The 23,826-nt window shown below is 37.0% G+C and overlaps 3 protein-coding genes across 4 annotated transcripts in view; all 3 read left to right on the top strand.

Moving 5' to 3' along the window:
• The first annotated feature begins 1,822 nt into the window (after positions 1-1,822).
• Positions 1,823-4,302, top strand: tnfrsf18 (tumor necrosis factor receptor superfamily, member 18). 2 transcript variants are annotated; one of them, XM_016518998.1, is made up of 6 exons: positions 1,823-1,972; positions 2,240-2,422; positions 2,640-2,727; positions 2,822-2,883; positions 3,457-3,618; positions 3,752-4,302. In XM_016518998.1, exons 1-6 carry the CDS (start codon positions 1,840-1,842, stop codon positions 3,898-3,900), a joined length of 777 nt encoding a protein of 258 aa, XP_016374484.1. In that variant the 5' UTR covers positions 1,823-1,839; the 3' UTR covers positions 3,901-4,302. The 2 variants fall into 2 exon arrangements, with proteins under 2 accessions (XP_016374484.1, XP_016374483.1); XM_016518997.1 differs by having other exon boundaries at positions 3,454-3,618.
• A 989-nt stretch (positions 4,303-5,291) lies between these two features.
• Positions 5,292-15,168, top strand: LOC107713502 (ADP-ribosylation factor-like protein 8B-A). The gene is made up of 7 exons (XM_016519023.1): positions 5,292-5,565; positions 10,823-10,903; positions 11,016-11,089; positions 11,196-11,289; positions 11,376-11,443; positions 14,616-14,686; positions 14,786-15,168. Exons 1-7 carry the CDS (start codon positions 5,443-5,445, stop codon positions 14,833-14,835), a joined length of 561 nt encoding a protein of 186 aa, XP_016374509.1. The 5' UTR covers positions 5,292-5,442; the 3' UTR covers positions 14,836-15,168.
• A 1,678-nt stretch (positions 15,169-16,846) lies between these two features.
• The window catches only part of LOC107713500 (ER degradation-enhancing alpha-mannosidase-like protein 1), a 28,137-nt gene continuing 21,157 nt past the window's right edge, over positions 16,847-23,826 (top strand). The window contains exons 1-11 of the mRNA XM_016519021.1: positions 16,847-17,422; positions 17,979-18,051; positions 18,778-18,881; positions 19,092-19,263; positions 19,354-19,537; positions 20,051-20,225; positions 20,625-20,745; positions 22,668-22,838; positions 22,921-22,994; positions 23,080-23,176; positions 23,357-23,518. Coding sequence (XP_016374507.1) covers positions 16,953-17,422; positions 17,979-18,051; positions 18,778-18,881; positions 19,092-19,263; positions 19,354-19,537; positions 20,051-20,225; positions 20,625-20,745; positions 22,668-22,838; positions 22,921-22,994; positions 23,080-23,176; positions 23,357-23,518 — 1,803 coding nt within the window. The 5' untranslated portion in view covers positions 16,847-16,952. The remainder of the gene's footprint in view (positions 17,423-17,978; positions 18,052-18,777; positions 18,882-19,091; positions 19,264-19,353; positions 19,538-20,050; positions 20,226-20,624; positions 20,746-22,667; positions 22,839-22,920; positions 22,995-23,079; positions 23,177-23,356; positions 23,519-23,826) is intronic.

Raw genomic sequence — 23,826 nt, 5'->3', positions numbered from 1 at the left:
AAATTTTAATGCATTTTGTTGTTTGGGGGGGGGGGGCTCTGAACATGTGGTCTGTAGATATTTGGTCACTGGTAACAGCCTGTAATCTAATATCCTGTGTGGCGTTTGTAACATCAGAGGAACAGGTGGACTGGTGGAAATCCGATTTTTCATGATCAAACTGAATCCAATATCTTATTTCGCATAGAAATATGTCCCATTACTGAGGTAAAATGGGTTGTGAATGCTATTTCACATTCGCTTTTATAAATTGCAAGCAAAAAAACTCTTTCCGACTATAAAATTTTCTCAGACTGGTACAGATGTTGTCAACTGAGGTTTTAGAGATCCTCTCTGATGCTGTGTTCCTTCCTTTTACACTAGATTACCTCGATAACACTGGTGACGGCAATGTTTTTATCACCCGTAGCAGAGTATGTAGGTGGTGGAGAAGTTGTATATCAGCTAGTATTTGAATACTTCTGTGACATGCCTGTCAAAACTGGTGAAGATGGTGGTTTGCTTAGGTTTCCTAGATTCTTTGAAAAGGCAGTATTGCTGATGAAGCAGTGGGCTAGTGGTTGGTCTATGTGCACCAGTGGTTGGTGTGTGTGGTGTTGCGATGCTGGAGAGTTTGATTCCAGCTCATGTTGTGTATAGATTCTACTCTTCTTCTCTTTCTCCATCACTTCTGCTGATCTCTGTCGCTGTCTCTGCCAAAAGTCCTCTAACAAATTGTTATTTGCGTGTATACTTAAGAATTTACAATCAGTTGCCACAGCCATTACAGAGGCACACAAACTTATGGGTCCTGGTCCAACTGACCCCTAATGTAGAGACACCACTGAAGTCATTTCATCTGCCAATTACTGCTTAAAATGTAGTGAGTTTTAGCTGGAGAAGTTAGGAGAAGGAGAAGTTAGGAGAGGAGAAGTTGTCCTTTCACCAGACTGGTACATACCTGTTCCCTATTGGGGCCACATGTGATAAGATGACACATGGTTACTGGTACGCTTGGTGATACAAATTAAGAATGTGTATGACTGTTTTTCTTCTGTGGAACACAAGAGAAGATATTCTGGAAAATATGTCAGGATTTTCTTGTCCATATAAAAAGGTTCCAAAAGAACCTTTCAGTGAACAGACCTTAAAAGAATGTAGAACATCTACATTATAAAGAACCTTTGTGCAATGGAAAGTTTCCATGGATGTTAAAGGCTCTATATGGAACCGCAGATGCCCATAAAGAGCCTATATAAGTGTGTACAATGAAAATTGTAAAACAAAAACAAGTTACTTCAAAACATGTTCTTTTCTCTTTCACAAAAGAAAGAAAATGAAAGTTTGGAAATAACACCAGGGTGAGTAAATGTTGACAGAATTTTCATTTCTGGATTAACCATGACCCACAATCTTATGATCTGTGAAAGAGTGGATGACTTTTTCATAAATATTTCCTGGATATTCACATCCAGCCATAGTTTCCATTTCAGCCAACAACATCAAAGACATTTTTGTCCATAAATGGAAAAGATGAAAAGATTCAAGTGGCATATATTTCCTCCTTCCCCATAAATTGCATAACGTTTCACATTTTACTTCCCTCTTTCCCAAAAAAATGACACAAAACACATACTTCTCCAAGAAATTTCTTAGAACATGTCCAGTGAGATTATGATTAAGTTCAGCGCAGTCTGGTTGCAGGTCTTTGCGTGTTTTCACTCTCAGTCCTGGGCACATTGGTTTTGGCCCTGCACGCCTCTTCATGTGGGTGTGAGGAAACGTCACAGGATGATGTCACGGCAGTCATAAAAGGCAAATGAGAAAAGATAGCAATGCTCAATCTACCACTGTGATACAATGGACACAGCTAAGCTCTGGTTTATGCTGCTCTGTGTTTGTGGCGGCTGGATTTTGAGTCTGGCTTATATAGACTGTGACTGGACCACTGAGTATGAATATGGAGAGAAATGTTGTACAGCTTGTCCTTCAGGTAAGATCATTATAATATTCTCAAGACTGTTTGTGATTAATGCATGTAGAATGCTAAACTTTAGTGCTGTACATATTCTTTACCTATAAGTCGAGTTACAGCTTTATTAGCACACATTAATACTAAAGTTTCATTTAAACACTGTTATAGCAGATAATTGATATCATTGGTGGAACCCTCTGGAGAAAGTCAATGTTTGTTACACTGAAGTAAGATGTGAAAATCTCCTAACTTGATTTGAATGTCATTCATTGTTGTATTTTACAGATCAGTATCCCAAAGTAACATGCTCAGAGAACAAAAGTGACAGTGTGTGTGAGAATTGTTTAACAGCTATTTCGGCTATGGACAAATGTTTCTGCAATGATAATCACGTATGTTCTGATGATAAATGTACAAATTGTGACCCCAGGGAAAAATGCAAACCTGGACATCAGCTGAGGAGAACTGGTAAAGTGTTTTTGTTATTATTATTATTATTATTATTATTAAATGAAATGACACGTGTCCATTATGATTGTTATTTATGAGCTCATCATATCTGTGGGTCTTTCCATGGGGACTTTTTATGGTAAAAGAGTGTAGAGGGCATGAGGGCTGAGAGACATTAGCGTGGTACAAATACTACTTGAAATCCTTCAGCTGCTTTTTTGTTTTGTTTTGGCAGGTGCCTTTGATTATACATACTTTTGTGAGTCATGTCCAGAAAACACTTACAATGATGTTGAGGACAGCACGTGTAAATCCATTACAAAGTAAAGCTTTGTGTTTGCTACATTTCATTGGAGTTCTGAAAAAGAGAATGCCTTGAGATTGTTTATCAGATGATAACCGATTTTCTGAAATTAGATGTGCTGGTGGTGAAATCTTCCCTGGAAACCAGACCCACAATGCAAGATGTGGCCCTTCTGGTTTGTACTTTTTACTGCTGACATGTTCAACACATACTGTCATGGGGCTCATATGCCTGTTGACCATGGATTTCCATTCATATCCCATATTTGTAATTAAAAATTAAGCCTATAATTTATATATACCCTAACAGCATTTATTTGAGCTATCATGTTTATTATACTATCTGTATAATGTTTTATGGTCACTTTTGATCAATTTAAGGGATTCCTTCTGAATAAAAGTATTAATTTCTTAAAAAAATAAAATAAAAAATCTTTCCGACCCCAATATTTTGAACATAAATGTGTCTATTTCGAAATTTGAAAGCTCAATTTAAAAAATACTCTAATAATCCCTGGATTTCCATTGCCATGGCAGTGAGAACCATATATATATATATATATATATATATATATATATGGAATATGTATACTCAGTATATAACCTTTAAATTTATTGAAGAATATTTGAGGAGGCATCTTAAATTAGTGTATATTCATGCTCTGTGTGAAATTTACCTCTAAATTTCTTTTAGATTTTCTATGTGTTTAAGAAATGCTGCAAATGCTTTTCTCATTTTTCCACAGCAGAATTCACAACAGTTCACCCAGGAGACCAAGGGGCACAAAACAATGGGAGTCAGACTACTCATCCTTTCATGCTGGCCTGTTTAGCAGTCACTGTGTTGACCTGCCTGGTTTTTATCATGTATACTGCTTTTAAAATTTTCAGATACAAGATGCGCACAAAAAGTAAGTAACATTTTCATATCTGTCCAATTTCTAGTTATCTATATATAAGTCTAACACTAGTAAACCTTTTGCAAATGTTTTTTTTTTTGGTAAATAAAATTCCCATGTCTGATATAATTGTGTCTTTCCACAGTAAGCAAACCGTCGTGCACACATAGGATGGTATTGCCCTCAGATACATGCAGTTGCAAATTATCCAAGGAGGAAGAGGGTGAGGAAAAGGACTCCAAGACAGAGCTCTCGGAAGTCCCTTGCAAGCATGATGTCCACAGATTTCCTTAAAGGTTCTCTGTATTGTGAAGAACACTGCACAAAGGTGTCATCATCTCAGTTTCAGTTTTTGTAAGTGTAAAAACTGTTAAAAGATTCAAAGTTTCTACAAGAGCAGAGAACAGTTTGCATTATGCAATTAAGCAACGTGTGTAATTAAACATTACAAATGTAAGGTTTCACAAGAGATTTACCTGGGGAAATAGTAATATAGAAGAAATACCTCATAAGTATTGGACCAAAGATTAACAGACACAACAGCAAGCCTTTTTAGTATTTAATGCTTCATATTTGTCTTTTTTTATGATGTTCGTCTGATTTTTTCTTTTGTCACATGAGAACTAGATAGGGTGGTTTGTCCTGTTTGCTTGTATGTGCCATTTCTGCTTTAATTTTATAGTTATTTCACATCTGTTAAGCACATTTATTTTTCATAGTCAATTATACGTTCTATAGTCCACTTTCTATAGTTTACAGATTCTGTACATATAAAATATTTGTGAATACTTTTGCTAAACAAAACTCTATTTGTCTTATTGTTGCAAGTTAGGTTTGGACCATGCATTTGAAAGTGTGAAATATTTTAAATATTAAAATATGGTATTACATCAATGGATATGCTAATAGACATGTTTTTTTTGTTGTTGTTTTTTTGTGAATATCATAAAAACAAGCGTTTCAGCAATTTTGTGTATGCATTTTATTTTCAATTAATAAATTGTATTATGGTCATTGGCCAACATATAGAGTTGTAGCACTGAATTACAATGACTTTTGCCAAGAAATGTAAATGTATTTTATTATTGTTCATTGTACATGCTAAATATATTTTAGGATCTACATAACTTTCAAGTTTTATAAGCTGTAGGCAATAATGGGAACAACAACTGGGACTGGGACAAATAAATAAACATCACAATTAATAAAAACTAATAACACTTTGCAATAAGTTTCCATTTGTTAACATTAATGAACTATATTCTTTAACATAAACTAACAATGAAACATATTTATCATTTAGCTTTTAATTTTTTTTATTTTTAGCAGCCTATTAGCCTATTATTATTAAAAAGTGTCTGTTAATATTATTTAATGGATCTAAGTAACATGAACTAACAATGAACAGTTGTAGGCTTTTTATCAACTAACGTTAAAGATACTAAATAGCCTACTCTATAATAGGCTATAATTGTTAATGTTAATTAAATGTAAAACTTTACCATAACTTGATATAAACCCGTCAACAGCAGTAGTATGTGGCTACATATGGTTTTTACGCTGTAATGGGGACAGAAATGACTTTATGACATTGAAGACACACTGGACTGGCTTTCTACGGTTCGAAAGAACCGAATCGCTGAAATGACTTTCCATCGGTACTGCAGGCCTGCGTAAGAGTGGCGCAGCTTCAACTCGCATGACACTTTGAGTTCGCAAACGTTTCACAGTCATATGACGGCGGTCAGGTCCTCCAAACACTACGTTACGATTCTAGTGGTGAAAAACATTGCAAACAACCAAAACCAACACAGACCTGTTTAATCCAGCATCAAAATGTTGACACTTTTTAACCGCCTCCTGGACTGGTTTAAGTCTCTCTTCTGGAAGGAAGAAATGGAGTTAACACTCGTCGGGCTGCAGTATTCGGGGAAAACGACGTTTGTTAACGTAATCGCGGTGAGTGTTTGCGGTTAGCATGAGCTAGTTCAACAAATCCAAGAGACTGAATGTCAGTCCAGTACACCAGGCACTTAACACGCTTGCTTACAGATAATAGATAATGGAGCTAGGTTAACTTGAATTCACAGTATATTAGTTGGCTAGACTTACTTAGTGGACGTTATTCTACGTTTTTGGAAAAGCTAACCGGCTAACATTAGCTCCCAGATGACCATCAATAATTTGATTGCATAGTGGGTAGTTTATTTTGACCTCAGTTGACAGTTTACTAAATACATATTGTAAAATGAGCTCCACATATCACTGACGTCAAAACCTACTTGTAAAAATGCTAACTCAGTTTAATCTTTTGTTATCTTGATCTGAGTTCTAGAGAGAAATTAAAATCCAGCTGATAGTGGCAACTAAAACTTACTGGATGTATTGGTTAGGTGTATGGATGTTATGTATGCTTAAAGAGTGTTTTTGGTCATGAAAGAGCTTAGAAGTAAAGAATAATTCATGCAGGAATGATTAGTGACAAACTCCAATCCCATGCATGTGAATTTACAACCCAGTGAATTCTCAGCTTTCACTTTCACAATTTTTCTAATTAAAAATGCTAAGGCAACGTCACTTTTGAGAAATATGATGATGTGAGGACACCAAATGTATCAGTTTTTTTTTTTTTTTTGAAAAAGCAGGTTTATTTTACTTAGATTAGGTCACCCCATCACCACCATGTTGGCTTCACATGATCAACCATGCAATTTATACAGTTGTTATTATTAATAATAACAATTAAAAATAACACAACCATCATAGATGCACCATGCATACTGCTGTCCTGCAAACAGCCATACCTTTTTAGTGACAGTACGTGGTAGCAGTCATAGCAGCATAAAACACAAACTACCAACAATGCGGAAAAAAAACACTGAAATTGCATTATAAATTTCTATTATATGGAAGTTACATATATATGGGAACAAATAAGAGCCAGATAAACATGAACAAAAATGTACTGAGTGCACCTTTAAAGAAGAATGAGATTAACCAAGGCTGTTTAATATTTCAGTTAATAAATCATAATAAGCAGATTTCATGCTCAAATATCCTGTTGTTGTTGTTCCTTTGATGAGCTTGTTTTTGCTGTTGGGAAACTGGATGTGTGATCTAGGAAGCACATGAGTCATCTTGCTTTTTATCTTCTCCACAACATCAGTATTCATCAATGCAGGTATCATCGATCAAAAGTGAGTCACTTATTAGAGTCTTTGCACATATACAGGCAAGACAGTGATTTGCTGCTTGATACTTGCTCTATATAAGCCTATTTGTCACTAATAAGTTTCTAATAATAGATACTATTTCTCTGCATTGCATTGAGTTGCGTTGTTGGTGCAACAAGTGCCCTGAGTCTGGCTGGACCACATTTGAGGGCAAAAAAATAGTATATAACCTTGTACTCTCAAGCATGTAAGACTTGTTCTGCAAGATCATTTCTAACCCTAACCCTAATCCAATCTAAAGACAGAGCAGTGCACAAAAGTAATTATTGTACATAGAAAATATGGTTCAACTGGTCAGGTAGTTAAAGGTTTAGTGTAATTATAATAGTATTGTGCAATGATCAAAAACATTCTTAAATGGTGAAGAAACAGATTTTCTGAGTTACTCTGATGTATCTTTAACACTTTCCCCTTAATGTGGACATAGCATCAGTTCTTATCTTTAAAGTATAGCTGCAGAATTACTGTCTTTTTGGTTCATTTAAAGGCACTTTATGTTTGGGAGCCGGTCTAATTGTGTTTTTAGTGCATGGTGTGGTGTGAGGGTCATTCAACCTTATTTTTATGTCTTAATGATAGCATTCTGCATAGTGTTCATTGGATGATCCAGTTTTACTCTATTATTACACATTTCTTTGAATCAGTGTTAAAAACAGTTGTGCTGCTTAATTTTGTTTGTGGAAACTATGATAGTTTTTTCAGGATTCTTTAATGAATATAAAGTTCAAAAGAACAGAATTTATTTGAAATCAAATATTTTTAGCAATGTGAAAGTAATGTATATATTCAGTGTACAGTCACCATTAAAATGTTGTAGCACTGTATGTATTTGTGTGTGTGTGTGTGTTTGTGTGAGTTTAGACAATGTGGGAGTTTCTGCAATTAGTCACAAGACTCAGACGCATTTGAATGCGGTTCTTCCTGGTCATGTGACATCCTCATCATGTGATTTGGTGCATGAGTACACAATAAGATAATGTGCTGGTCACAGTAGTTCAGTTACATTTCTTCTTTATCTGCCTTGGTAGAAGGCTAGATACTGTAAGGTTAAAATGTGTCTCTTAATGTGGTAAACAGAGAAAGCTTTTCAGATTTCATTTGTATTGCTCAAAAGGCTTAGGTGTTCAGTGTGAGCATTTGCCTTGTTTGATGCATGTATTTGTAGTTCTGTCTTCTGTAATGACTTCTTTCAAACTGTTGGAGAGCACGTGTGGATTTTCTTGAAAATTTTTTCAGAATGTTCCTCTCCCGAATAGGTCTGATTGACCTTTTGACGGAGAGTTCTTTGAAGCTCAAGATATTCTGCGTGCCTGGCATGCTTATGAATCATGAGTATGCTTAAAGGGAAGTCTTAAATTCTGGAGCCCCTTCATAAGCAGTGGTGTACATATCATGTGATTAGGAAAGTCAGATTCATCACCTAAACTTCATGAATTGGTCACATTAGCCCACTTTTTTACATTTTGCATCATGTAATTTGAATATTCATTGGTTGGGAATATTTCTCTTGGATTTGTGTTTGGTTCAACTGAACAGGGTCAATGCAACAAATGCAAAGTTCATGCAGTAAAAGAATACATTTCAGATTCAGAATATAGGACTTAATAAAATATTAAGCTGCATTTTCTGATTAAAAGTTGACATATTTAATCAGGACCCTGGACCACCAAACCAGTCATAAGGGTCAATTTTTTGATTGATTTTATGACCCTTACTGAATAAATAAGCTTTCCATTGATGTATGGTTTGTTAGGATAGGACAATATTTGGCCGAGATACAACTATTTGAAAATCTGGAAACTGAGGGTGCAAAAATATCAAAATATTGAGAAAATCACCTTTAAAGTTGTCCAAATTAAGTTCTTAGCAATGCATATTAAAAAATTATTTATGGTAGGAAATTTACAAAATATCTTCATGGTACATGATCTTTACTTAATATTCTAATGATTTTTGGCATAAAAGAAAAATCGATCATTTTGACCCATACAATGTATTGTTGGCTATTGCTACAAATATACTTGTGCTACTTATGACCGGTTTTGTGGTCCAGGGTCACATATTACTAGATGTGAAAAAGCAGGCAAGAGGGAATTTCCTTCATCAAGGCAGACCACCTCAACTCCGAATCACAGAAGGTGGTTTAAACATGTTTCTTTTTTATTTAGTAAATATGAATTTCTGATTATATAGAAAGAAACACATAATTGTTATTATTATTTAATATTTTTATAGATATGTAAGGCAGTAAGGTACGGAAAAACAGTACAGATTTTAAAAAGATATATTTATTTGTTTATTTTGTGTTTTCTGACCTGACATACAGCAGCTGAATTTGTTTGTTGCATCATGTAATGAATTTCTGCCTCACAGCCTCCAGGTGAACAGTTTTTGCTGTCTTCACTCCACCACCTCTATATAGACTCTTGCTGTTTAATCATTTCAGCACCTCAGGTGGAAATTGCATCTTCTGAGGTGGCCATGTGTGAACTGATATCTCATTAATTGTTCAAATGGAGCAACAAGTGCAATTATGTTTTCATCAGGGCACAGAGATGCGGGAGCTTCTGCCCTGCGCTATTTGCACCTGGTGCTCAAACAAACTCTGTCAGAATATCTTGTTGAAGCATCTTTGACTTACCCAGCTCTGTCTGGATCTCTCTGAGCAATGATGGCTGATAGTATGAAGGAGCTAGTTATCTTTCTCCCTGTTGCCAGACAGCCTGAGATAGAGTGCTGACTCAGTATCCTTTGTTCACTATTAGCTGCAAGAGCCATGCAGCCAGAGATGTTGACACCGCAATCCTTAGCTATTTTTTGTTCGGTGTACTGCAGGGCAACATGCATATTCTCAGTTATTTTCCACTTAGTAAACATGCTGTTAAGTAATTAGAATTCACGTAGAACCGAGATTCAGTGTTTTAGCTTGCTTAATTGGGTGAAAAAATTCCTGTTCTAAAAATGAAGAATGTTTGTCAAGTGCAGTTATTTCCATTGTCTTTTATTGCTTTAGTATGATACATACTGTACACTTAACAAAAAAATAAATAAATGGAATATACTACTTGTGGGAGTTGTGAGAAAAATCTTATATCTAACTAGGAGTAGTTTTATAGCATGATATAGTAAGCATCATGATATAGCTACCTTTACTAAAAATTCAATATTGGCATATTTTGTTATTATCAGGCTGACGCAGATAATTGCTATTATTAGCCAATGGAGGGAATTACATCTGCAGATATGACTATGCAGTCAAGAACTGAATGAGTATGTCAGAATACTGGGAGGTGGTCCTAATGTTTAAAAAGTTTTACTGGCAACAGCATGACAAATAAGGGAAAGTGTTTATGGGGAGGGAATTTTCCCCATTAAAGGCAGACCACATCAAAACTGATTCAATACAGGAAAGGTGGTCTTGTGGTTTAGATGTGCAATTCAAGTAGTCCTGGCTCATTAGTGGTTATTAATGACATGACTTATAGTACTAAAGATGAATTGCTTTATGGGATGACAGATTTATTTTTGTTGTTTGAATAAACATGAGGAATGCATGAACTTCTTTTGCAACCGCAAAATTACACATAAATTTACTCAAAAAAAAAAAAAAAAGCTCTCAAATAGTTAACGTTTGGTGCTATGATGGTGTCGATTGCACATTTTTCTGTGCGATGCAGGCACAAAACCTTTACTTGGCAGAAGAGTTGACAGTGGCAGTGACCTGAATTTGAGAATTTTGGTTGGTTAGTACAGTAGATGGCAATATACCACGCAGAAATTTCCTGGCTTGATTTTTGTTTAAACTTTCACTATGAATCATAGATCAAAAAAATGTTTCTGATGGGAGGCCCTTAAATACCAGTGACTGCAGGCCTACGCTTACAGCAACAGGAAAATAAATTGGGCGTCACAACCACCAAAAAACAAAACTGTTTAAGGTGAAATAATGAAAGCAGTTCCATCTCTTCTTTTTTTTCCCTCAGTCTGGCCAGTTCAGCGAAGACATGATTCCAACTGTCGGGTTCAACATGAGGAAGGTCACAAAAGGCAACGTCACCATCAAGGTTTGGTCCTAACTATTAATCTTGGCTTCTTAGGATTCAGGAGAAATATAAGGTGCAAGATTTTTTGTAAATAATAAATACTTAAACTAACATGGGTCTGATTATTGTGCAGATCTGGGATATAGGAGGTCAGCCGAGGTTCAGGAGCATGTGGGAGCGATACTGTCGTGGGGTGAATGCAATAGTGTAAGTATTAATGCATCCATCTTCTGTGAGGGAAAGAGGACTGTATTCTTAATTATAAAGTAATAAAATGTGCATTCTTTCATTTCTTTTTCATTTTCTCTCAAAGGTACATGGTGGACGCAGCAGACCAGGAGAAGGTTGAAGCTTCCAGAAACGAGCTGCACAATCTTTTAGACAAGCCACAGTTACAAGGAATCCCTGTAAGCCACTTGTCCTTGTTTTTACAGCACATCATTGCTTAAACATCTTCATTGCATCAGTTCTTATGAATGTTTTTGTGTTTCAGGTGTTGGTGCTCGGGAATAAGAGAGATCTACCTAATGCGTTGGATGAGAAACAGCTAATTGAAAAAATGTAAGAAACTCTACACCACACAGGCATAAAATGATTTTCCGCTGCTGTTTGAATTAAAGTGTCCCTATTATGGGTTATGAAAGGTTCATATTTTGGTTTTGGGAGTCCCCAAAAACAGGTTGACATGAATGCAAGGTCAAAAAAACACTTTCATTGTCTTATAATATGCATTTATTTTTACCTTATTTGCTCAACAACTCCCAAACGATTCGCTCAACGATTAATTTTTCCAAACCCCTCCTTTGCATGATGCTAATCTGTGGTGATTGATCCGATTGGTCAATTTAATTTCCATTTCATCATGCCTGTAATGCCTGATAAAGTAGCATTTGTGAGCACAGTGCTGCTTTGTGTACAGCGTTACCGGGGAAACAGCTATTTTTACCGCTCCAAAAGCGGCACCCTAGTGGCAAAGAATGAATTTGCATTTTCAAATCCGAGGGTAAAAATTGATTTACCCTCATAGTAGTCTCGCGTAGCCAGATCTTCAGACTGACGGCTGAAGGTCTGGAATCCATGGCAGCTTTCATTGGCCAAGGCCCACCCATGAGGCCGTTTGACCGACATGTCAAACAACCAATCACAGTTCGTTTTGTTCATCGTCACGTTTCGGGGCGTGGAAATGTCGCCACAATAACAGACCGGTGTGTAAAACTCTAGGACGTATTTTAAAGATTCTATGCCACGAACTTAAATTTTTTCACATACATTTGAAAATCCAGTGTTTAGTTGATCCTGATAAGCGCTCGTCGTCACAGTTGTAAACATGACGGCTTTCTTCTTTCGTGAGGGGGTTTGGCGGCACGGCATCTTTGTTTCCAGGCGGAACTTTAAAGAACGCGACACACACGTCTCCCGGAAAAACCTGTATAATTCAACCAATCCGACGACGACTTCGAAACTCCTGAAGTGTTTCCACTTTTGTGTGCCATATGCATCAGACGTTTAGCCAACGGTCCGTGGGCGTGACGCCTGAGGCTGAGATTACCCTCATAGTGCAGAGCACAGCGTCTTCTCGACACGATGCTATCCACAGGAATCTGCTACTGTGTTTGAGGGAGGGGGGTTCAAGTTTTCCCAGGTCTGCGTGCGCAAAAAGTGGGTGGGCAATATGCTAATGTTTCATGTTTACGTCAACATGAAATGGCTTGGGATTCGTTTTAAAACGACTCGTTTAAATGATTCAGAGTCGACTCTTTCTTTTGAGAGACAATAACTTTATACACGGTGTACTTTCAGATTGAAAACTTTACAGGATATTTTCATTCACTTAGAGCTGTGTTACATGCCGCATGAAAGGTAATTTTCAAAAATCCATAATAGGGACACTTTAAAGTCAACATGGAACAAAAATGGACCATGCTTACTTAAATAGATTTATGGACATTATTTATATTAAAATGTTGAAAGAAAACGTGTAATAATTTGGTCACATGGGTGGGGAAATAAATAGTTAAAGGGTTAGTTCACCCAAAAATGAAAATTAGTCCACAAATTCAAGATTCAAGATTTCAAGATTCAAGATTTTTATTTGTCACATACATGGTTATATAGAGAATATATGACCAGCAGTGAAATGTAAGTCAGGTCCGCTCCATGGACAGTGCAATTATTAAAGAATACAAACACAAGAAAATTATATGTAAATATAGGTATGGAAAAAATAAGAATAAAATAAAATGCGCAGGACAGTATACTGTAGACTTAATAAATATTAAGATGAGCAGGAATGTACAAGAGAAGACTCACTTGTACTCACCCTCAAGTCATCCTAGATGTATATGACTTTCTTCTTTCAGACGAATCCAGTCGGAGTTATATTAAAAATGGTCTTTGATCTTTCAAGCGGTTTAATGCCACTCAGCGGGTGTTGCATGCATCAGTCCAAAAGAAGTTAAATAAAAAGCACCCATCCATAAAAAAAAAAGTGTCTCACACGGCTCCGGGGGGTGTACAAAGGCCTCCTGTAGCGAATTGATGCGTTTTTCTAAGAAAAATATCCATATTCAAAACGTAATTATCACTTTAATGTAGCTTACGCCAGCGGTTGTAAACGGAAGCAGCTCCGGGCTGATGACGTATGAGGTCGGCGTTGCGCATGTGCCGCTCAGAAGTGACGAACGCGGAAGCGCAGGGGAGAGATCAAAACAAAACAACGATCACTTATTAGAAGTACAAAACGAGGATCTGTAAAGAAGAATGTTGGAGGATTTCGATATAAGCCAAGAGGAGACTGGTTTTCCTTTGCTAAAGTAAGGAAACTTTGCTTCCTTTGCTCCTGTTAACAAATGTTGGTTTTCACAAGACTCACCGGCGCATGCGCAACGCTGAACTCATACGTCATCCGCCCGGAGCTGCTTCCGTGTAGAACTGTTGGCTACACCTAGGATGACTTGAGGGTGAGTAATTTGTGAGCTAATTTTCATTTTTGGGTGAACTAATCCTTTAACCAGTATAGCTTTTTATACTATTCTCTCTCTCTAGCCAGTTTGCATAAATGTTTGCCAAAATTGTTTCAATAACTGATCCATTCACATGCATGTTCTTGAGGTGGAAGGAAGGTAGGACCTCCATTGCTGAAGCTGCTGCATTTAGTGCTACGATTGCTCGCATTCATATATGTACGATTGGGCTGGCTCTGTCTTTTACAGTCTCTGATGGCATTCTGCCAAACCATATGACACTAATAATAAGATTGCATTGCCATAATAGAAAACTTAATATAATTATAATAATTAGGAAATTGCATTACTGGCTCTGGTCATCTCGGTTTATTTATTTTTATCTTCATTATAAAGGAATGCTCTATTTGTACAAATCCGTTTCAGTTCTTTCTCGAGTAAAATAATCGTGTGCTTTTTTCACTCTTTTGTCACCACTTTTTATGCCAGTGTCAGATTGAGATTTCTTTTGTGTTTTCTTTGAAATGTGTGAGAATGAGATGAGTTAACCATCAGTCTGGATGAAATGAAAAGGTTGTGTGGCTTGGGGGTCTCATGTTGTTGCTAGAATTACTGCCATCTGTTGGCTAAGAGTTGTTGGAGCTTCATTATTTCCTGGGAGCTCTTGTTGTAGGACTCTGTTTACAGTTTATCCTGAAATAACTTGTTGGCCTGAAATGAAGCCACACCACTTAAATTGCTGTATTCTGTCTCATGTGCTATTTCTTTAGGAACTTGGCTGCTATTCAAGACCGGGAGATCTGCTGCTACTCTATTTCCTGCAAAGAGAAAGATAACATTGGTAAGTAATGTTCCATGAGGATGAGTTGTTTTGTCTGCTATATGATGTTGCCAGTCTGCTTGACTTAAATGACTCCGTTATGTCCCCTGAACCTCACAGACATTACACTTCAATGGCTAATCCAGCACTCAAAGTCAAGAAGAAGCTGAAAGTGTCTTCAGAGGGTCCAAGTTTATCCGCTGCCATGTTACTCTCACACCACATCTTGCTCACTTTGTGAAACTGTACAGTTCTCCATACCGCCCCCTCACACTACCCTGCTCGTCTGTTCCCATAATTCTTCACAAGCTCCTCCTCCCAACTGCATCAGTTATGTCAAAGATAAATCAGTCGCTAAAAGATGCTAGTCTGCAGAATTAGTTCCTCCACCTCTTACAGCCTGCTGTCAGATGAACATTATGGATTCATGGTTTTGCAAATCCAAGCAGCTCCGGTGGTCTCCACTTGGGGTTTCCTGAACAAATCTATTTAAAAACTGAGAAGAGTTCAAACTTTAATATCGTGTTCTGCCTTTTTCCTCCAGTCTGTTAGGTTAAGCTCTTGAGAGCGTGTAATATCGTTTGGACTGTTGCTTTTATTTCTTTTCTCTTTTCCCCCCAAATTGTCTCTTGAGAAATCCGCAATCTTTAAATACAAGGAGCAGTCCAGTAAATAAACAGTTCAAATGATGATTCAGAGGGATTTTTACAGAAATGAGTGTAAGTATATTTGAGAAGATGAATGTTTTGCTGGTAAAGGTTTTCATTTAGCTCAATGATGTCTTTGCATCCTGTTCATGAGCTGAGAGGTGAAGTTAAAGTGCCTTGTGCAGTGTACCGCCCCCTCACACTACCCTGCTCGTCTGTTCCCATAATTCTTCACAAGCTCCTCCTCCCAACTGCATCAGTTATGTCAAAGATAAATCAGTCGCTAAAAGATGCTAGTCTGCAGAATTAGTTCCTCCACCTCTTACAGCCTGCTGTCAGATGAACATTATGGATTCATGGTTTTGCAAATCCAAGCAGCTCCGGTGGTCTCCACTTGGGGTTTCCTGAACAAATCTATTTAAAAACTGAGAAGAGTTCAAACTTTAATATCGTGTTCTGCCTTTTTCCTCCAGTCTGTTAGGTTAAGCTCTTGAGAGCGTGTAATATCGTTTGGACTGTTGCTTTTATTTCTTTTCTCTTTTCCCCCCAAATTGTCTCTTGAGAAATCCGCAATCTTTAAATACAAGGAGCAGTCCAGTAAATAAACAGTTCAAATGATGATTCAGAGGGATTTTTACAGAAATGAGTGTAAGTATATTTGAGAAGATGAATGTTTTGCTGGTAAAGGTTTTCATTTAGCTCAATGATGTCTTTGCATCCTGTTCATGAGCTGAGAGGTGAAGTTAAAGTGCCTTGTGCAGTGTATCTGTCCCTCAAGATAAACAGTATACCGGGTGTGCCTGCCTGGAACTAGATTGGATAAAGACAGCTTACTTTGAACTGCAAGAACCGAAGGCATGCTTTTTAAGGTAGATTATTGTACTGTTGTCATTATCATCTAAATATTTGTGAAAAGAGGCAAATGTTGGAAACCCCACTATTATCAATGCACTTTTGTAAATATGATGAACCAATAAATAGATTGTCAACATGTAGGAGGAATCTTGCATTGTTGTGGCTGATTTTATTATTATTAACAGTTAATGTGGTACTTGTAACTAAGGTTTTTGTGTACTTTATTGTTCATATATATCAGCATTTTATTGCAATGTTAACATGATAATACTGACTTAAAAATTATATAAATAAAAAATTTGGATTAAATAGGATTTTTTTATTCATCATTATATGAAGTATTTTCATTATTTAATAACAAATTGATAAAATACTGCTGAAACTATCAAATAGAGTTGTTCCATTAACATTTAGTATTATTATGAATTATTATTATTAGGTAATTGTAGCAGTAGTCAGTAGTAACTAAACAGATAAGACTGTGTACATAGTCACACCACTCATGTGATTTTCTCATTGGCTTAGAAATGCAGGGATGCTTTTAAGTTGAGCTGTCACGACATTTCCGCTGTTTGCTGCTGTGTGATTGACGTATTCACTAACCATTTGCTCTTCGTCATGACGTTGCCGGCGGCTGACCAATCAGCGTTGAGGATCAGGTAGGGGCTGGTTTGTTGACAGGAAGTGTGAGAACTGAACGCAGGAGGAAAACTGTTGACTTTTGCGCATCGACAAGTCGCGACGTCGAAGTGAATTATGACTTTTAAGGCCGACAGCAGGCAAAGATGCAATGGAGGTCAATAGTCGTGGGTCTTCTCGTTTTGAGGGTGCTGCTGAATTGCGCGGTGTGGCTAGTGGTTGGACTGGGACCCAGCTGGGGCTTTGACTTGATCAACCCCATCAAATTCACGTTCAACTTGCATAAGAGCGAACTTCTCCAGGATGGAGACCGAGCCACCGTCAAAACTAACGCCTGGTTACAGCACATGTACGATAACAGAAACCCTCAAGCAAAGACCTGCGCCAAGATTAGTGGGAATTCACCAAAGAAATCCTACCTCAGCTTCTTTCAGGAGGGTAGAGATGAATATGACAGAAAGTACAGCTCCTTCCCTGACGCGCTGAAAGTCAAGATGAAGGGAATGGCCCGAGACATGTTTTATTTCGGATATGATAACTACATGAAGTTTGCCTTTCCAGAGGACGAACTGAACCCTATAGCTTGTGAAGGTCGAGGACCTGACGTGCTTAACCCGTAAGTTATATTATATCACCCCTCAAAACGAGCATCTGTAGTTTTCATGAAACAACACAGCCGCTTTGTGCTGCATAATGTCATCATTATTCTTGTGAATTCTCGGAAAAGAAGTAATATCTGAATATCAGTCTTGAGTTACTTTACACAGATTATTCTGATAAAGACGTGCGCTGAATGGGAATGACATTACTATGTCACAAAAATGTGGCTAATCAAGCTTTTTTCTCTTAGTCTTTTGATAACACAAGAGTAGAACTTCAATTCAGTTAAATTCGCATTTATATTTATAGCTCTTTTCATAGTGATCTTTTTTTCTCTCAGAGGTGACTGTCATAAATGTCACAATGTCACATGTATTTAAGCAGAACAAGTAACAAGATGCAACTTTTCAAATCAGCCCCAATGTCTGTGAATACGAGACCTTTGAAGCATGGAAAAGGAGAAATGTCTCTTATATCCAGCAGACCAGCACTGCATATTTTTTGGCTTTTATTATAACCCAATGTATTTCAATAATGAACCTAAGATACGTTTGCTTGTGTGTTTCTCCTAGATCAAATATCAACATCAACGATGTCCTTGGAAACTACTCTTTGACCCTCATCGATGCTCTTGATACGCTGTTGGTAAGTCAGCCTATTGTACAGATGTCTTAAGTTTAACTTTATATAAGAAACTGGTTCTTTTTCATCCTCACAAATTATTAGATAATGTTAATAATTGAATAAGCTTTCTAGTTTTAAAGTTGTTTTTTTACTGTCAGTAAAAGGATGCTTTGGTTTTTGTAATGTTGTCTAAGATGCAACAACAAAATTCAGATGAACTGCTGTATAGCATAATCTTCTACAAAAAAAAAAAAATGAAATGTTCAGTTCATAGTCCTAAAATCCAGAACAGAATGACCATTTTCAAGCCACGGATTTCCTCCTTGGGTTTTAAAACTGCTAATTTATGATTTATGAGTAAAGGTCTGTGGTTTATTTTTTTTGTTCTACAACATAAATTACACAGTCATGTTTCGAAACCAGTGCTAAAATTTGTTCTGTTCATGTTTCATGAATGCTGTGTCCTTCACTACTAGAGAAGGGAGAAAGGGAGTAGCAGTTTTCATGATAAATGTGTCCTAGTAAACAACCTTGAATTTATCTGAGCTTACGATTAACTTTCAGCTATCTAGAAAAAAAAAAATTACACATCAACAAAAGATATGGCCTCACCTGAACAAACTATGCATCTTGTTCCAGGACTATTAATTACAAATAATCTCAGGAATTCTTTACTTTTGTTTCACCTCAGAATAACTTAATAGTCATACATGCACTGTGATTAAAGTTTTGCTCCTATCCCTGTAGGTTCTTGGAAATGTGACCGAGTTCCATCGAGCTGTTAAGCTTGTGATTGACACGGTCTCTTTTGACAAGGACTCCACTGTTCAAGTCTTTGAGGCCAACATTAGGTGCAGTAATTTTCTTTAATGGATCTCTTTATTTGAGTCTGTTCAGTGGTTTATAGCATGAGGGAGAACAAATGATGACATAAATGTCATTACTGACAGAACAAACCCTTCATAATGCAATGATTATGCTGATCTTCTCCTTCCTCCTTCTAAAATAAATAAAAATGTGTTTAAAACAGGATCTGTGTTTTTAACTTGTTCCCTTTTCAGAATTCTAGGCAGTTTGATCTCGGCCCATATTCTGCTGACTGATCCACGGCACCCGTTTGGGGACATAGCGCTGAAAGACTATGATAATGAGCTGCTGCACCTGGCGCATGACCTGGCCGTTCGACTACTACCTGCCTTTGAGAACACTAGCACTGGCATCCCCTATCCCAGGGTCAGGCCAACTTACATAGCACTATTTTAGAGAGATGATGCCTTGTTTTTGCTGCATTTGATATTGGTGTCCTACCATGTTTTTGTGCAGGTGAATTTAAAGAGAGGCGTCCCTCCTGACAGCATTAATGAGACCTGTACGGCAGGGGCGGGCTCTCTGCTCGTGGAGTTTGGCATTCTGAGCCGTCTGACTGGCGACTCTACATTTGAGTGGGTCGCCCGGCGTGCTGTTAAAGCTCTTTGGAACTTGAGAAGCAATGAAACTGGGCTGTTGGGTAAGTGGTTGCTTTTTTTTGGTCTGTTTTAGTCCTATCTTAAAGGGATAGTTCACCCAAAAATGAAAATTCTGTCATTAATTACTTGCCCTCATGTTTTTCCAAACCATTAAGAATTTTTTAACCATTATTATCTTCATAACACAAGATATTAAATCCGAGAGCTTTCTGACCCTGCATAGACAGCAACACAACTACCACATTCAAAACCCAGAAAGGAAGTAAGGACATTGTTAAAATAGTCCATGTGACATATGTGGTTCAATCTTAATTTTATGAAGCTGCAAGAATACTTTTTGTGTGCAAAGAAAACAAAAAAGACTTTATTCATAAATTTCTTCTCTTACGTGTCATTCTTCGGCACACATTTTCATTTTTGGGTGAACTATCCTTTTAAACAATGACTTCACTTGTATAGATCTTTTCTTTTTCTTTTGCTTTGAATCCAGTGTCTTTTATTTGTGATCACATGCCTTTGTCTGACCAGTAATGATTCTCTTGTCCATCTTCCAGGGAATGTGGTGAACATTCAGACTGGTCAGTGGGTAGGGAAGCAGAGCGGTCTCGGTGCAGGCATGGACTCATTCTATGAGTACCTCCTCAAGTCCTACATTTTGTTTGGAGAGAAAGAAGACTACAGGATGTTCTCTGCAGCTTATGAGAGCATTCAGAGCCACCTGAGAAGAGGGTGATTATAAATGTGTGCATGTGTGACCACAGCTGTTTGTGGCTGCAGTTTGAGCTTCCAAAGGAATTTGCATGTGGTTGTCTAACCACCTGCAGATAAATTGTGTCACTTAGGATCTGTGGTTAAGTGTGACATGGTTTGCAGCCAATGAATGTACTGCTTGCAATAAATTTTTTATAAGCGTAATTGGATTGTGTAGTTATGAGTGCAAGTCTGGATTGATATTTACGGTTGTTATTCATTTTCTGTAACTGCTTGGATATGCAGAAGTTATGGCGTGACATTGTGATCTCACACCTCAGGATGTTCATTCATAAACTGTTTTAATGTTTTTGTTGGCAAAACTTGTGTCTAAGTGTGCACAACTGCACTTTTTTTTACTTTTTATACTTTTTACAGAAGAGCGGCATGTAATGAAGGAGATGGCGACCCACCACTCTATGTGAATGTGAACATGTTTAATGGACAGATCATGAACACATGGATTGACTCTCTGCAGGCATTCTTCCCTGGACTACAGGTATGACTCCGTGTCTTAAGTGACTTTAGCTTCTCTCACTCAATCTCTCCATTGTCTTTATACAGTATAATCTAATAACACAATACAGCCTGTTCAAAAAGGGTTAGTACTTTATTTTCTTTTAAGAAATTAATATAGCAAGGATCCATTAAATTGATCAAAAAACTTTGAGCAAGGATACATAAAGATTACCTCAACAATTTCCATTCATCAAAGAATCCTGAAAAATGTATCTGAATGTAACTTTTGAACAATAGTATTATATATATATATATATATATATAAAATGATAACTATACTTGTTTCATTCAGTACTGCAAAAAATCTAAAAAATATTTCAGTGTAATTGAAAATATGCTATTTTACCCAATATTTGTGTTTGCTAGGTACATTTGTTTATTAGAACAAAACAACAATAGTTTTTCTCAATTAGAGCATTTTAAATCAGCCCCTGATGAGGTTCTGTTTCTATTTCTTCTAAGGCAGCTGACTATGTAGAACAATTGTATTAATAATGAACATGTATAATGTGTTTCTGTTATATAAGTACATACATTGCTACTTTACTCTAGTGCAGTGGTCTTCACTATTTTTTTCATGGGAGCCGCACTGATAGGGCAAAGTCAATCGTTTATTTCCGCCCAGGGGAGCCACAAAGTAAAGCTTGGCGAGCCGCGCAATGAGTAACACTGCTCTAGTGCATACTGACATACTCTGGATGGACCAGAGATTATTTTACTATAGGGAGATGAGAGGGTAAAGCTGTTTATTCAGCGTAGTGAAGCCTCTCCTCCATTGACATCCATTAAAAAAGAAACGGCCTCTGGTCTCCTTTCCCACGTACTGACAGACCGGAAGCGTTGGCTTCATGAGAGGGTCTGTATTACTTACTATTGGAGAAAGCGTAACGGCTAACTCGGATCACGTGTGCCTTAATAACCAATCACATTGCAGCCTTGACATCATTGAATTTCAGTCAGAGTTGTGCGACACTCAATCGCCGTTTACGGATTCCATAGGAATGAATGGGAAGTGCCGTAAGCCGAATCACACCTGTCGCAAAAAGTCAGTGACTTCACTTATAAAATAGCATTTTTTCCGGTTTAAACACTAAAAATAGTTAAATTCAAAAGTGTTGCTTAGTGTAAAACATGTTGAAGATTAGCAGATATGCTGTCGATTTAAATTAAAAAAGTATACATTTTTCATAATGTTTAGTGAAATTATTTGGTAGTCTGAGGGGGGCGCAACCAAAAATGTTTGAGAACCACTGGTCTAAAGTTAACAGACAGTGTTTAAAAAGTGCAGTGCACATGTTTACATATGTTTATTACAGTGACTGTGAATTTCCTTAAAGTAGTTTGGTAAAGCAACAGATTTGTTTTTATATTTCTGCATTTTACTTAATTTGTGTGATTTGTTACTGACTTTCATATTAATGTTTACACCAGGCTTATTTGTCAGTGCTTTATGTTGTCATAATTATTACATGCTTACAAGGTTGGAAGTTCAACAAATCAGTCAATATACTGTGATTGTAGTTGTTAAATAAAAATGTCATTCATATCAATTCATGCATCACCTAATTTCATCGTAACATATAGGCCTTGCCTACAGAAAAGAACATTTATGTTTAATCTATCTAATAGTGTGTTGGTCATACTATACAATGATTTATAGCTTGTCTTTGTTGAATAATACAGAACATAAAGAGCTTTAAAAAAAAAAATTTGCATATTAAATCGCAATCGCAATATTGGTAAAAAAAAATCGCAATTAGATTATTTTCCAAAATCGTTCAGCCCTACTTCTAGTGGCTTTGACTGGACTTTGGATTATTGAACTAAAAGTAGACCTGCTGGCAGCCTTTTTTCATTGAGTTCATTTGGGTTCTAACCAGGGACACATCTCTGTTTGCTCAGGTTTTGAATGGAGATGTTGAAAATGCCATTTGCCTTCATGCCTTCTACTATGCAATCTGGAAGCGTTTCGGTGCTCTTCCGGAAAGATACAACTGGCAGCTTCAGGCCCCAGATATTCTCTTCTACCCTTTAAGACCAGAACTAGTAGAATCCACATACCTACTCTATCAGGTACAACCTGGTCCCATCATAACCAGATTTTTAGACTTCACAGCATTACAGTATAATTAATGATAAACTTGACTCTCTGCAGGCAACCAAGAATCCTTTTTATCTTCACGTTGGGATGGACATTCTTGAAAGCCTTGAAAAAAATACCAAAGTCAGGTATATGGTTTAAAATGGCAGAAAGTGATTTTATTGGGATGCTGGCATGTTCTCAGGACAGTTGTTTTGGTTGTATGCTTCACAGATGTGGTTATGCCACTCTCCATCATGTGGTGGATAAGTCCAAAGAAGATCGCATGGAAAGTTTCTTCCTCAGCGAAACATGCAAATACCTTTACCTGGTTAGTTGTCTACTATTCTCCCTTTATATTATCCTGTTCTCACTTCTTGCATCTAGTCTTTTTTAGCCATACTTTTATTTGAGAAACTACAAACATAGTCAACCAACTTTATTAGCCAAACATTAAGTTTTATGCAGCTGACATGTCCATCACTAAATGATATTTAACATTCCTTTACAGCTCTTTGATGAAGATAACCCACTGCACATGTCTGAGAGTAAGTACATCTTCACTACAGAAGGCCATGTAATGCCGATAGATCAGCGCTTCAGGGAGAAAAATTGGGAAGACCAGTTTCCGTGTGAAGAGCCTAATAATGAGCCCCCAGCCAACATAAGCAACGTAAGAAATGTATTTAATACACAGTATTTTTCCTTTGATTTATGAATATGATTAGTAGGATATTAATAAATGAAACTAGTTTTACTCTCTTGTATTAAAATGAAATTTGTTAAAGGGTAGGGGGTAAGGTTTTTTCTTTTTCTTTTCTTTCTTCAGTCATCTTGTCCAGTCAATTATATGCTTCTTCAAAACTTGCCCTTTAAGGATATTTGCTTAAATACTGATGTCTCATTCTACAGTCAAAAAATGTTTGTATATTTATTTATTTTAAATAATTATCAGCCATTGACAACACCCCCCCCCCCCCC

Source organism: Sinocyclocheilus rhinocerous, unplaced genomic scaffold, assembly GCF_001515625.1.
Source record: "Sinocyclocheilus rhinocerous isolate Xijiao unplaced genomic scaffold, SAMN03320098_v1.1 scaffold57, whole genome shotgun sequence".
Lineage (NCBI taxonomy): Eukaryota > Metazoa > Chordata > Actinopteri > Cypriniformes > Cyprinidae > Sinocyclocheilus > Sinocyclocheilus rhinocerous.
The sequence above is the reverse complement of the archived record's forward strand: the minus strand, read 5'-3'. Positions and strand labels throughout refer to the sequence as shown.

Coding starts and splice junctions, on each gene's coding strand:
- tnfrsf18 (XM_016518997.1), top strand. CDS start 1,840: ATGGACACAGCTAAGCTCTGGTTTATGCTGCTCTGTGTTTGTGGCGGC. Junction 1,973..2,239: donor TTGTACAGCTTGTCCTTCAG/GTAAGATCATTA, acceptor TGTATTTTACAG/ATCAGTATCCCAAAGTAACA. Junction 2,423..2,639: donor ACATCAGCTGAGGAGAACTG/GTAAAGTGTTTT, acceptor TTGTTTTGGCAG/GTGCCTTTGATTATACATAC.
- LOC107713502 (XM_016519023.1), top strand. CDS start 5,443: ATGTTGACACTTTTTAACCGCCTCCTGGACTGGTTTAAGTCTCTCTTC. Junction 5,566..10,822: donor CGTTTGTTAACGTAATCGCG/GTGAGTGTTTGC, acceptor TTTTTCCCTCAG/TCTGGCCAGTTCAGCGAAGA. Junction 11,090..11,195: donor CGTGGGGTGAATGCAATAGT/GTAAGTATTAAT, acceptor TTTCTCTCAAAG/GTACATGGTGGACGCAGCAG.